This window comes from Protomyctophum bolini (assembly GCF_963924005.1).
Source record: "Protomyctophum bolini genome assembly, chromosome: 11".
In the NCBI taxonomy this organism is placed as follows: domain Eukaryota; kingdom Metazoa; phylum Chordata; class Actinopteri; order Myctophiformes; family Myctophidae; genus Protomyctophum; species Protomyctophum bolini.
Genome location: NC_137872.1, coordinates 29,576,215 through 29,590,385, shown reverse-complemented (window position 1 = coordinate 29,590,385; position 14,171 = coordinate 29,576,215). Strand labels below are relative to the sequence as shown.

At 41.1% G+C, this 14,171-nt stretch overlaps 3 protein-coding genes across 5 annotated transcripts in view; all 3 read right to left on the bottom strand.

Moving 5' to 3' along the window:
• Positions 1–586: 586 nt before the first annotated feature.
• arl5c (ADP-ribosylation factor-like 5C) lies at positions 587–6,566 on the bottom strand. The gene is made up of 6 exons (XM_080774859.1): positions 6,343–6,566; positions 5,334–5,394; positions 4,991–5,138; positions 4,153–4,236; positions 3,364–3,515; positions 587–1,943 (listed from the first exon to the last, which is right to left on the bottom strand). The coding sequence occupies exons 1-6, from the start codon at positions 6,386–6,388 to the stop codon at positions 1,895–1,897; spliced, it is 540 nt and encodes a 179-aa protein (XP_080630985.1). The 5' UTR covers positions 6,389–6,566; the 3' UTR covers positions 587–1,894.
• A 935-nt stretch (positions 6,567–7,501) lies between these two features.
• On the bottom strand, positions 7,502–10,587 carry LOC308324301 (voltage-dependent L-type calcium channel subunit beta-1-like). Its single transcript, XM_080776312.1, has one exon. The coding sequence runs from the start codon at positions 10,584–10,586 to the stop codon at positions 10,011–10,013; it is 576 nt and encodes a 191-aa protein (XP_080632438.1). The 5' UTR covers position 10,587; the 3' UTR covers positions 7,502–10,010.
• A 1,669-nt stretch (positions 10,588–12,256) lies between these two features.
• The window catches only part of LOC308324299 (voltage-dependent L-type calcium channel subunit beta-1-like), a 36,544-nt gene continuing 34,629 nt past the window's right edge, over positions 12,257–14,171 (bottom strand). For all 3 annotated transcript variants that reach the window (XM_080776307.1, XM_080776308.1, XM_080776309.1), the window contains exons 13-14: positions 13,878–13,973; positions 12,257–12,558 (exon numbers count right to left, since the gene is read on the bottom strand). In XM_080776307.1, the coding sequence (XP_080632433.1) occupies positions 12,274–12,558; positions 13,878–13,973 (381 nt within the window). In that variant the 3' untranslated portion in view covers positions 12,257–12,273. The remainder of the gene's footprint in view (positions 12,559–13,877; positions 13,974–14,171) is intronic.

Genomic DNA, 14,171 nt, shown 5'->3' with positions numbered 1-14,171 from the left:
TTACCATCCGATCAGCGCAAACATTTCTTGAGTACGCCACGCACGACACACACACACACACACACACACACACACACACACACACACACACACACACACACAGTATACGGATATAATAATAATTTGTATTATTATTATTATTATTATTATTATTATTATTATTATATTACTATATTTATTTATTATACAACTTTATTTCAAAACTTTACAAAGTGCTTTAAACATGAAGCACAATAGGCTAAATATAAAATATATAGGCTACTGTATAGGCCTATTAGATACATTTTACATACATGTATGTCGTGTACATACATACATACGTTTGTATGTATATACATACATATACATATTCTTCAATCATTAATTGCTATGTGGTGTTAGTATATCTTGCCTGAAAAAATCTACCGGGAGTTCAGACGGTTTGCAGACTTCCTTCTCCAGTAGTATCTGATCTCTTTTATTTTTATTTTATTTTATTTCTTACTGTGCCTTCCTGTGCTTAATAATTGAGTATCACTCAACCAAACTAACTACATTCAGAACATTGTCATGCAACATAGAAAACACACCCATACAGTACTTTGACAATGATGGCATTTATTGATAAAAAAAAAACTATACATAATACAAAAACTGCTACTTTTTACATCCAGGCAATCACTTGTTTCTGTAATATAAAGACTTCAAGTAATTTGTGCAACAATTGCTTAAATGACTAAGCACATTTCAGGCCAACAAACAAGTCCTGTGTTTCACAATACAGATACTGTATATATTATTTTTATACATCCAATGTAGCCTCCTCCATTCCAAAAAGAGGTATTGCACTGGTTTGGTCAGCTGTACTTAAATATGCATCCAAGTTATGGTGTCAGTTTAGGTACCTACTACTACGAAATAATTACTTAATGTGGTTGCACCATAAGCAGTATACTTTAACAAGTCTTTACTGGGGTAAACGGAAAGTAATGACATATTCACAGTCAAAGTTCACTTAATGCCTTGTTTGAATGTCATTATAACTGATTACATTACAGTTACAATTTCAGTCATGAAAAAGAAAGAAAATAAAAAGATATTACTGAAGGAATACATCTTATCGTGGTTGTCATCGAAAGAAATGTGGTGCAATGCCTTGAATGTCAGTAGGCTAATACTTGAAATTGTGAACAAAATTACAGACGGTACAGAAATGTGTGCACAGCTGAAAACACCTGCACAGGGCCATTAGGCAGCTTAGCTTAGATAGTCGCCCAGGCAACCTACAAATCTTTTGTAAACATGGTGGAACATTTTTATGAGTCTGTTTATTTTATTTTTTATTTATTTTTCTCAAACTAAAATCTAAATTCAATTATGTTTTTCTGTAATTTCATGAAGAAACTCCATAAATCTACAAGTTCATATAACGCGGCACAAAGCAACACATTGTGAGCTTGTAGGTCCGCTATTTTCACTAGTTTGGGTCCCAGGCAAACATCTCATTTCTTTTTTGGGTCTTTCTTGAGCTAAATAGTTTGGGAAGCACTGTGGTACATGATACATCCCTAAAACATTTCAGCCACTTTCACAGCTAAGTAAGCTGTTGAGAAAAGAACAGGACTAACAACTGGCTGCCACAACGCCTGGTAGAATAGCTTCTACAGTGGTCCAAGACCTTAACTTGTTTCTATGAAGTTCGTACATCCTGAGATATACCCAGATCCAAAGGGGCCCCACACAGACCTGGGTAGGAAAGGCAGCCTTCATAAAAGTTCTGTGGCGCAAAGGCACTTGCTCAACATAATACAGTGAAGGTACTGATTATACCGCAGGCACTGTGATGTCTACATTGAGAGTTGGCTTAGGTTTAGGAAGAGCTGGGTTCCACGTCCTGTCTCCATTTAAAGGTGTTCTAGTTTGCCACAACGTGTGACCTCATCCAGTCCAGACTGGCAGGCAGACTACAGAGCGGGAGAGAAAATAGGAAATAAATTGGGAGGAAGTGAGAACATGTAGTTAAATAATAATAGTCTTGTCTCTCAACATGCTAGTATATTGAAAAGATGGAAAATTTGTTTTGTTACTTGCAATCTGATAATTTATTTAGGCACCTGTAATTAATATATTGAAAGTTACTAAATCCCCAATTTAACAGGAACAATGGGATTTAACTTAACTCATGTTCTGCTAAGGATGACATTGGATGAGTTGTATTAAAAGTCACAGATCGCCCAGAACGACATTGGACGAGTTATTAGCTTGCATCCAGCATCGCTAGTATTATTTTTTACCGGTTCTTGGCGCTTTGCTTCCACGTTGGGACGTCATTGGATATTTTCCCTCTGTCCACACTATCTTTAGCGCTGTTTTTCTCGGAATTTAACCTCAGATTGAGGTGATTGAGGCGCTCAATAAAAGAATCCCTGCAACGTTGTGGTACTATATTAGCGCTTCTGAGGAAAGCGAAAGTACCTATCAGCAGCCCCAGAAATTATTGATTGTTACTTCCAGCTCACCAAATCAGATGGTGGCCCTATTCAGCTGCTGAACAGCAGATAGCACTTTATTTTTGCCTCTTTGCTCACTAATGCACTTTTGCTGACGCTGCTACTTGTGAATGTAATGAATTCTCTGTCTCTAGTGCCTGTTGGGATTTACCGTAGTCTTTTGTAATGAGTATGTTGAATGTTGTTTGATGTATGGATTTTTACTATTACCTGACTGCAAACCAATTTCCCACAAGGGAAACAATAAAGTTAAAGGATAATTCCATACTAAAAGGCTTTCTTTGTTAGTTGTTACGTCCCCACCAAAGAGGTCCAGGTGTTATTTTGTGCAAAAGCTCCTTATTGGCTATTTCCCCTACCATAAGCCCTAAATGAATTGCATTGAATTGAATGGGGCTATGGGGTGTTGTGCTAATTTGCTTATTTCCATCGCTCAAAATTATAATTTATTTGTATATATCCTCTCTTCATAATGTAAATAATATCCCAAGCGGCACACTTTACTACTTCTTTCGATGGAAATAAGCGAACTAGCATAACACCCCATAGCCCCATTCAATTCCCATTCAATGCAATTCATTGAGGGCTTATGGTAGGGAAAATAGCCAATAAGGAGTTTTTGCACAAAAAAACACCTGGACCTCTTTGGTGGGGACGTAACAACTACAAAGAAAGGTAAGAAAGATAAGAAAGCATTCTAGCATGGAATTCTCCTTTAACCTTGACCTTAAACTTGTATGATGATTGATGAATAGTCTACAAGCTCACAATGGGTCACGTCACAAGCATATACTGGTCACAAGCCATTGTAAGTTTGTGTAGATCTGCTTGTTTTCGCTATTTTAGAAAATGTTTGCAGTACTCAGTAACTCACCCCTCTCCGGTTAGAGCACAGCAGGGTTGAACGTGCCAGGAGCGAGCTGTGATGGTGTTGAGAGTGAGATACTTAGAGATCTCGGCCACTGTCATGGACCCTTTCATATCTTGTTTGTTGGCCAGAACCAGAACTGCTGCATTCTGCAGGTCCTGCGCAGGTAGGGGGAAAAGGGTTGGTTTCAGTATACCGTAAATATGCAAACAATGACACAACTGAAAACGATGTCAAAAATTTCAATCAGCACAGGCTATGTTGAAACATCTGTGTCATCAGTTTCAGTGACGCATTCAGTCACACCGAGAGTGTATGACTTTATATCAGTGTTTATCAGTTTTATTACATGGTTTTGTGGAATTCTGATTGGTCGTGGCATTGTGCATCTGTTATTTCTTGATAGCAGACCAATGTGCTCAGAGAAATAGTAATTATTGAAAAATATCCCTTACTCATTCACTGACAAAGCAGACTAGTGAAACCAGTTTGCTCCTCTCCTCAGTGTGGAATAATTTCTTCATACACTGCCTTACTGTCTTGTTATCAAGTGTACTACTACTACTGTGTATTTACCTTGCGGTAAAGCTTGGCTTGTGGTAAACATGTTCTAATGGGATTCTTCTCTTTTTAAACTGATTAGGTGACCTTTGTGTGAAGTCAGTCAAATGTAATTTTCCACTGAATTTAACCCAGTTCTCTTTTATTATTTTGTTGTACAAAAAAATGCTATACCATAATGACTAAACCTGGTCAAAACCTCTTCACTTTGATACTGAACATGTTGATTCGTACCTCGTGTGCCAGCATGTGGTGGAGTTCCTCCTTGGTTATGGTGAGTCGCTCACGGTCAGTACTGTCCACAACAAGGATAACAATCTGAAGGGTTCAGAAAGGCAAGAAGACGTTAAAAACTATTTCACAATTAGCTCTTTTCAATCACTTTTGTGACTGAAAGATCACTCAGTGTTATCCACATTCATGCTGTACGGGAGCCCATGTTATCAACAGACCTGTAAGACAGGTCAAGCACAGGTCATTTGAGAGAGAAAAAAATCACACCCGTGTGAAGTGAGGTTGGCTCTTATCATCTTACAACATTATGTTTGTTTAAGCAACGGGTGCTAATGTTTGTTTTAGTCCTCAACACAAACATAAGTTTAGTTTAGTTTATTTGATCTTCCTTCAGTTTCAAATACAAAATGTAAAGACAATGAACGTAAGCTGTTATGAAAACAAAACCAAAACATGATCAAAAGGAGTAGGCAGAAGCTAAAAGCTTATAAATGCCTACCCTACTTACAACAGAAAATGAATCGTAATACTCATTACATTAACAGATTCACAAACAAAAGTCAGATACGAGAATTGCATCCTACACCAACCTCAACACAAATTTCTCTTTATTGTCTATGGTGCTTTCTTAAACAAGCATCATTGAAAAACAAACATTAAAGCTGTATATAGGAGGGGTTAGCGCCCCTCAACTAATTAAAGAGAACAAACTTAAGAGTTTAGTTAGATATTCTACTTGAGTCACAAGCCTCTTGAAAACTGAGCTAGTTAATGTTAGTTTTTGTATTTCAGTGGCATCCTGCAGCTTGTGTTGATGATAACAAAAGAGACTAGTTACCTCTGTTTCACAGTAGTAAGAATTCCAGGTGGCCCGGAGGCTCTCCTGGCCTCCAATATCCCACATGATGAAGCGTGTCTTGCGAACAACGATCTCCTCAACATTGCTGCCGATTGTGGGAGAGGTTTGGACAGCCTCCTTTGTCAGGCTGGATGTGGGAAGGCAAGAGAACACGTTAGATTCAAACCCGGTGACTGGCAGTAAACGGCTATAATTTTTCATTTATGTAACTACCGGTATTCGTTAGTGTGTAGTGTAGAGATTCACATGTGTATGGTCATGTCACATTTAATTTGGTTGATGACTTGCTTATAACTAAATCATTAACATATGCACAACTTACAATTGATAGAGAATAGTTGTCTTCCCCGCATTGTCCAGACCCACAATGATGACTTTGTGCTCTGCAAGAAAATGAAATATGTTACATTCTGATATAGAAACACCTTGTGCAAGCTAAACTAAGTACATTGCCAGGAAAATAATTTAGTCTACAAACTACAAAGTAACTAGGATAACAGTTAAATGTCAAATCTAGCATCTGTGTTTTGTCAAAACAACTAATGCAACATTGGTAGGCAAGGGCAAACTCTACAACTATGCATGCATGGCATACAGTATTTGCTCTGCACAGTCCTGACTGTTGGCATACAGTATTTGCTCTGCACAGTCCTGACTGACACACACACTCACACACACACTCACACACACACACACACAATCAAAGGCTGATCCTGTGCCGAGTGTGCTCCAGGAGGGAGAAGAGACTCCTTGGAGTGTTGGAACATGTATTCCAACGCTGATAGTATCAGTACACATTGTACGATAGAGACAGATTACGCCAGTACTGTACTACTGTTTGCTGGTTAATTGATTGAATTTAGTTTGCAGAATGGTCAAAGGTCAATAATATAAAATCTGCTACGAGGATAAAAACAGAAAAGGCACTAAGACTTGTTTCCATAAGGGTCTTCTCCTCTCACGAGTGTCCAAAATGTAAACTAACTTTTAGATTACATAACTATGAAAGTCCAACGTGCTCATACAAATGGACACAGACACGTGTGCACACACTGATCCCACATTGACAACAACTCGACACTCACTTCTCTGCTTTTTCCTACTAAAAGCACATCTTCCAGAGAAGTGAGTCCAACTCAAGAACGTCTGAACAACAGAGTTGACCACCAGTAGACTACAAAATAAATAAATGCACAGTGAAATCCTGCATGACAATGTATAATCCATAACTATGAGTGTACAGATGTATACATTAATGTGTAAACTCCTAGTTAAAACACTGATTCTGTAGCGCCCACGTGTGAGTGTGACTATGAAAGCTTTTTCTGTACCTTTGTCTCCGAACACAGCCATCAGCTTGGTGAAAAGTAGACCCATGTTGTCCAACAAGTAGCGGTGAGTGATTATAAAATTACACACGGAAACACCTTTTAAGTTAGTTAACTTAGAAGTAAGGCATAAAAATAAAGAAACCGTGCGGCGTGTGTGAGTGATTGTGGTCTGAAGAACTATGTCTGTGTGTCCCCCGTCTGTGATGTAACGCAGGTTAAGTAGGTACAACTTCACAGGAATGTTGTCAACAAAGGGCTGCGTGGAATGTAGGCGTGTATCCGCTGTAACGACGTCACGGATAGGTACCGACGCGACTCTCTCTCTCGCACGCGCGCACATACACGCAAAACCCATATATGGTGAATGGGAAGTTAATGTTTATTTCCTCCTTTTGTTTACTTATACAGTAGGGAAAACCATTACACTGTTGAAAGAAAAGTGAAACGAAGATGGGAGTCCCCAGAAAAATAACCTCACGTGAAGGGGAATTGCCATTGAATAAAACATGTTTCCCAACATTTCTAAACAAGATAACCCCAACATAAAACAAGATAGGCTAACCTTATTATTGAAGCAGGAAACTGTTTAATTATTTTAATTTTAAATAGGAGAGGAAACGATTTATATCCTCGTACTGATCAGGATTTGAGGGCATACAACAGAAGCACATTTCCGAACGAATAAAAATAAAAACGCTTTAATTTCGACCTTTAATCTCAATTCACTGATATTATTTCAGATTTCTTTAAGAATCGCTCTTCAGTCCGGCGGTAATTTACCCCCAGTGATGGAAATGGGCTTCCACAATGCAATATGCATACAGTTTATTGTAGCCTATCCCCGGTCGTCCGTTCATTGTCATGCTTAACTATTCAAGTCCATAGATAGGCTAATTGTCTCAAAATCACTGGAAGTAGCATAACACTGTTTTTAGGGCGTTTCTTTTTGTTTCAAAATCTTTGCAGACTTTCAATGCCTCGCCAGCCAGCAGCAGACTCATGTTAAACAACCCTAACCCCAGAAATGCCAACTGTGATGTACCACTGTAGCCTACTGTTTACAAACTGTAAATAAAGTAATCAATCAATCAATAGACTCTTTTGTTTGTGCATCTTGTGCATCTGTATAGTGTGCATTTTAAAATAATTGACACAATAATTTTCTGATTCAATTTTTAATTAAAATACGATTTATCCACAGATTAAAAATGAAAGGCAGAAAAAGCAAAATGTAGCTACAGTCAGGCACCAATGATACATGTTCTTTCATATTTTTAACAATTGCGATAACGCAACAATAACATTATTTACTGATCATTATTTAATATTCATGTATTCAACTGAAGACGGGTGCGCTAAGCAGCCCACAAAAAAGACATTCATGGATTCTTCATTTAGATAACTGTGTAAGGAACAAGATTGCACCTATTCCCCACTCCACTACCTCACACAAACTGCAGATACAAAATAAATAAAAGTAAATGTCCACAGGGAAAACACCACTAGGTCAGTAAGAAATGCAGAGAAGAGCATGGTATTCAATAGACAAGCTTGCTGTTTTGGTGAAAACTGGTAGTGATTTACCACACGTAATTACTCTTTATAACCATTAGCCCTGAAAAACATGGACAACAAAGAAAACAAGATGAACAATAAGCGACAGTTACGATGCAGAGTAAAGCCTGATTTATGCTTCAACGACAGAAGTTGTTTGAGTGGCCATAGATGAGTGAGTAAAGAGGACATCTGGGAATCTGAAACTACTGGAGCTGGTCGTCCAGTAAACATGTCAACGTGTCCCTGAGGAAGACCCATAACAGCTTCCCGCTGTGCACTCATCAAAGCCATCTGAGCAGCCATCAGTTCGATGATGCTGTAGAAGCAATTTCCCCTTCCCCAGGGAGCAGAAAAGACTTACTTTCCTTACTTTACACTTTGCTGCCGAAGCATACATAAAGCTTGACATGACACAAAGATACAGATGTGGTAGGAAAAGTACAGTAGGCCTATGACAAGATTTAAGACATCCCACCATGGCAGTGGTGGACATGGCTTGGTGAGACATTCGGGCACTTGTGATTGGAGTTCTCTTATAACAAATGTGAGGGTGTGTGAAGTAACTTTAGGTAGGACACTTTGGGCTCTATTTGTGTCCATGCTAAACCCCTTATCCCTAAACTTCTTTTTTACTATTTTGAAAAACATTTTTGAATGGTTCAACTAGCCGACCTACATCGACACGTTGTGAGCTTGTAGATTGCCTATTTTAACTATTCAAAAATGTTCTTTAAAATAGTAAAAATGGCAAAGAAATTTGGGTATAAGGGGTTTAGCATGGACGAAATTGAGCCCTTTGTTCGTTCACACTAATTTCTTCCACTGTAGTGCTGTTTTTAATCTGTGCCATGTTGGAAAACCTAGTGCACAGGTGAATACTACAGAAGGGAAGCTATCTCCCATAGCATCCTCAAACAGCAGGGGAAATGATTATAAAACTGGACCAGACATGTATAAACAAAGGTACAATTCATAGTACATGGCTGAAGCAGGTCAGGGAAGAAGGTAGTAGGCTATCTTTGGGGTGTTTTGTATCTGTCTGTAACATTATAGTGTCATGACTAAAACAATGCCTGTCAATGAATTATCTCATTCAATTATGGCAACTATTCCACCAGATAGCTTTTTAAGGTCTGGGTGATAAGAAACTGGAGGTGAGAGACTCACAAGCTCTGGATCCCATCCCAAAAGGGTATAAATCCTGAAATCCATAAGCAGGTGCAATAGAAAAAGAGTGTATTAGTGCAGTGGTTCTCAACCCTTTCAGGCGGCGGCCCCACAAAAGAAAAGGGTTTTAGTAGTTGTTTTTGAGTACTTTTGATGCAGTAATGGACTTATTAAATTTCATTTAATTTTAGGTCTTAAAAGTCCTTAAATTGTCACTTTCCTGTTACCTGGGGAGCCCCCAAAATCAAGTTGAGAACCACTGTATTAGTGTGTATGTGTGTGTCTGTGTGTTCAAAGACAGAGAGAAAAACAGAGAGACAGAGAGAGAGATACCCTGACACTGTACATGTGGACAATGATATTAGACCCTGTTTAAGACTGCAGAGGACAGACACACCTGCCTTTTCATTCCATACTCTGAGGAGAGACATACAGATCACAATCAAAACAATTACTGTCCTCGTGCTGTCAGTAGGATTCCATGATTTTCATGCAGTATTTTAACATACGAAAAAAAAAAAGACCTATAATAGACCAATATTTATTTTCTTCCCCTAAATAAATAAATTGAATCGCTAGAATAACTTGATGAGGATGGCATCTGGCAGTTGTATAATGCATTTCTTTACATTGTACTCGTGAATGAGAAAAGTATTTTGTCGATAAAGGATGTAAACGCATTCATTCACAAGCCTAACGCTTAATTTATACTCTGTCGTATTCAGTCGCGTACAGAAAATAGACGTGTTGTGAGATTGTAGATCAGCTATTTTCGGAACGTGACCCCATTGTACAACAAAGTATAAATCAGGCTTAATTGGCATGGCCCCAAACTCACTCTTCAGTCCCTTTTTAACCCATGCCACAGCCCTCAACCCCCCTTCTTTCATCAGTCTGTCCAAGAACCTCCTTCCTTGCCCAAGCCTCTATTATACGGTGAGTGTTTAACGGATGTAGACATCCCTTCCCCAGTCGTCTTGGTTCTTGTTGCGGCCCATGTTGGGCCCTGTGTCTCCAGGGTCCTGGCAGTACCGCTCCCTCAACTTGGCACGCCCGTGCGGCTGGGCCTGACTGGAGGACATCGGAGGGTGGTTGAGGTTTTCCTGGTCCGGCTCGGCGCCCTCGTCCTCCCAGGACGCCTGTCGTCCATGATGTTGGGCCAGGTGGAGGCGACTGCCCCCGCCCCCTCGATAGGGCTCTGGCTCTTCATAGGGGTCAGTCTCAATGTCCATACACGAGTCCCCGGCCTCTGTGTAGGCCGAGTCCCGGCTGCCCTGCGTCTCAGAGTCGAAGGTGTCTTGCCGCGACAGGCCCCGGCCACTGCCGCCTCGTAATTGCCCACGAGCTGAGCGCTGATACATCTGCTGCTGGTGATGCTGGGGCTTTCCGCCCAGCTCGCTCTGGTAGTCATGGAGACTGCCACTCCCACCACACTCTGTCAGAGGCCCCTCTCGCTTCTGCTCTCCTTGCACCGAGTATGGCCCCTGCAGCAAGCCATGCCCATGGCACACGCAAAACATGCAGAGACACAAACGGTACAGCAAAGCAGGCAGTGAGTAGTTAGTAACACAAGGTTAGAATGGGGTTAAGGCTCAGTCACACAAAACGAGGGTTAGAAATCAGTTGATGCAATATCCCCTTGGTTATCAAACAGTCACACAGGTCGATATGTTCCAGTTAAAAGACTTTGCATTGATTTTGCAATCAGTATTCAAAAATAATATAATTGTATTTACACTATAAACACACGCAGATGCACACACAAAATGCATACATGATAGTGGACACACATTCATTCCACATACCTTTAAAAACATAAAAAAGTCTCTAATGTACTACTTAAAAATCACTCACAAACCTGCAAGAAACACACCAAGCAGTTATTCACTAAGCATACATAATCTCATTCCTATCTAGTAAAGGCCACAGTGCCATATCCTGGCTGATTAATAGCAGAACAAATACAGATAAATCAATACTGTTACCAAAGTTCTGTGAGCAACGGCTAATTCGTTGCTCACAGAACGTAACAGATTTTCAACTGAAAGCTGTGTTGAAAATCAGTATAATTTATTGTAGGCTTTAGTGATTAACTTGGAAGCCCTTACCAAATCCAAATGACGGCATTTGGCTGAAGTGGTTCACAGAACTGTGTGGTTCACAGAACTGAACTCACTACTGTGAGTTGGTTAAAATGAACAACCTGTTAGCCTCCCTCCACCAAGCTAAACCTTTCTGTATCACAAATCTGGCTGCTGAAGATGCAACCACAACAGCATGCCACACATCCAAGAAGCTGAGATGACTTGCTACTTGCAGGGGCGGTGCCATGGCAACACAGAGGAGGACAGCAAACTGGAATCTGCTTCCCAGACGATAAGAAAGGGTCGGTGAAAGGAGGCAATAGAACACTAGGGGTGAGGGGTGGTGGGGGCATTGTGAGGGGGGGGGGGGGGGGGGGGTGGCAGGGGGGGGGTTGGGCACTCCATTTTCATTTGTGATCACAGCAAAATGGAGGATGCTCCACAGGGCACTGGCAGACATGCCTTCCTGGTTGTTTCATGAGTCCAGTGTGATTCTAGTAAAGCTATTAACTAAGAGCTGAACTCTCAATGCAGTGGAGGAAGTTCTGTTTGGTTGTAGGTGGGCATTGCCTGTGTAATCTCTGGTAGCATTTGCTGCTCTAAGGTTCTTGTTATATTATTTGGCAAAGGGGTTGGAGTTTCAGAGTGAGCATGCTACCCTTGTTCAATTTATGTGTGGGCTTTACAAAACAGGCTTTTCAAATGTGGGTACTTCAGCACTTTGTGTGTGTGTGTGTGTGTGTGTGGGGGGGGGGGGGGGGGTGTGTGTGTGCGTGTGTGCGTGCGTGTGTGTGTGTGTGTGTGTGTGTGTGTGAGAGAGAGAGAGAGAAATAGAGTTAGTGTGTATCAGTGCCTGCATAACTTTGAATGTCTTGTGTATATGTACTCCTGTGACCGGTTTCAATGGGTCCAGTATGAACTTTCCCATATGCTCGCTCCCTCTCTGTGTGTCTTGTGCTTCTATATACAGCATGTGGTGAATGGGGAAGAACTGGCTTTAAACGCGCTCGCTTCCTTCAGGATACGGTAAAGAGAGAGGGGGCATATCTGCGTATCTGGAGAGACCTGGGTTTGGACAGAGGGTGAGCTATAGGCCAGGCCCTTCCCACCCCCAGCACGGCTTTTAGAGGGCATGCTCCGCCACTTTCTCCTCGTTGGCTGCAGACCCGTCCAGGCTGTGCCACAGATCGTCGTTACGGCGCAGAGAGGTGAGCACCTGTACCTGCAGGTTGGAGACAGGCTCTGGGGAAGAGGCGAGCGCGGCGGTGGCCATAGTGCGATTGAGCAGGGGGTTGGGGGGGTTGCTGCTGGGGGGGTGCGTGGCCTTCCAGTAAGCCTCCAGGTAGTCCGCTAGGTGTTCGCACGCGTCCTCCAGCTGGTTCTCATCCAGGATTATGTCAAACAGTTCCTGCACACAGACAGGCAGAATACATTAATATGTGTTGGCTTGAGAGGCACTCTTTAAAGTTGAGTGAGTTTAGAGTAGTGGTTTACAAACTCTTTGTGTCTGCACACAGACAGGCAGAATAAATACAAATGTGTTGGCTTGAGAGGCACTCTTTAAAGTTTAGTGAGTTTCGAGTAGTGGTTTTAAATATTTTTGTTTCCAAGGCATACCACACCAATGCGCAAGTCAAAATCCCAACTGTGAACCATTTGGGAACCACTGATTTTAGATTAGATCAACCAGACGATCTTGACGGGGTATTGAGTTGATCAACATCAAACGTTCACACCGTTTGACCAAAAGGTGCAGAGAGGCACAGCTCAAATTAACATAAGAATGTCCCTGGCTCCATATCAATGGTCCAGTGTGTAGCCTGTTAAGTACTACTAGACTTCTTTTAAGCCACTGCTAATGAGACAAGATGAGACAACAGTATTGAGAATGAACACAGGAACGCTTGAATGACAGAATGACATACAGTGGCTGATGGATTTACGAATGAGCTGAATTTACAGCTGCAAGGTAAATACATAATTATTTTGTACTGCTGCAGCCTATGCTTTTTGTATATACTGTAGTATCATCAATGTTTGTTACAATTTTTGTTTGTATTGTACACATAAAAGTTTTGGTTCTGTATCGTGTCTCATAATTCATCCATGACTGCGGTCCTTAACGTTCTATATATCTATATTTCTAGGTAAAGACAGGTGTGTGATAATTATGTGCAGTCAACCTAAAGATGAATTGTTCTGCAGTGACAGATGACCACATTGTTGCTTCTTTGAGAATTGCAACCAGCAGACTGCTACAGTGTTCATTATTTTCGCCATTCTTTGTAAAACGGTTCCCTCACGCAAAATCTGTAAAACAATCATAGCCAATCGTTAAGTAATATGAAGAATTTTAATCATACATATGACTCCAGAGATAATGTGTAACAGTTAACGTGAATGTAATTTTGGCCAATATCTAGTTGTAGCACAAAGTGTATTTTGAAGGAAATGTAAAATAGTCTGGAGGGGCCTTCTTCTTACAAATCATGAACGCAACGCAACATACATTCAACCCCGAATTGGAATGAGAGGCCTCTATAGTGTGCACCTCTAAAACACTTCTGTCCATATGGGCCACCGGTTGCCAATAAATGCTATTCCCCCACACCTCTTCTTCGGGTCCTGACATCTGCAACCCATGACTTACACAACCCTGACTAGAGGTTAGGTAACAGCCTCTGTGAAGAGCATATCACTGGCCCAATGGTGCCAAGAGATACTCACAGGAGGGCACTGCGCCAATTTGTCTGCTGCCACCATCTGCACATTCAAGTGTTTGGCCTGGGACTTCCCTCTGGATTTGATGAGCCTTTGAAGGACCTGGAGTCAAACAACAACACATTACTTTACTTTACTAAATTACTTTAACTATATGATTATCACTGCAGCTCAACTTGTGCCGTCAAAAAAGGAAAGATATTCTACGTCCGAGCATAGACATGGTAACGCCCCGCCTGCCTCTGATTGGCCTACCGACACTGCCGGCCTTACCAGACTTTCCTCCGAGGTGGATAGCTA

Coding starts and splice junctions, on each gene's coding strand:
- arl5c (XM_080774859.1), bottom strand. CDS start 6,388: ATGGGTCTACTTTTCACCAAGCTGATGGCTGTGTTCGGAGACAAAG. Junction 3,516..4,152: donor ACCACATGCTGGCACACGAG/GTACGAATCAAC, acceptor CTACCTGCGCAG/GACCTGCAGAATGCAGCAGT. Junction 1,944..3,363: donor TGTGCTCTAACCGGAGAGGG/GTGAGTTACTGA, acceptor CCCGCTCTGTAG/TCTGCCTGCCAGTCTGGACT.
- LOC308324301 (XM_080776312.1), bottom strand. CDS start 10,586: ATGTTTTGCGTGTGCCATGGGCATGGCTTGCTGCAGGGGCCATACTCG.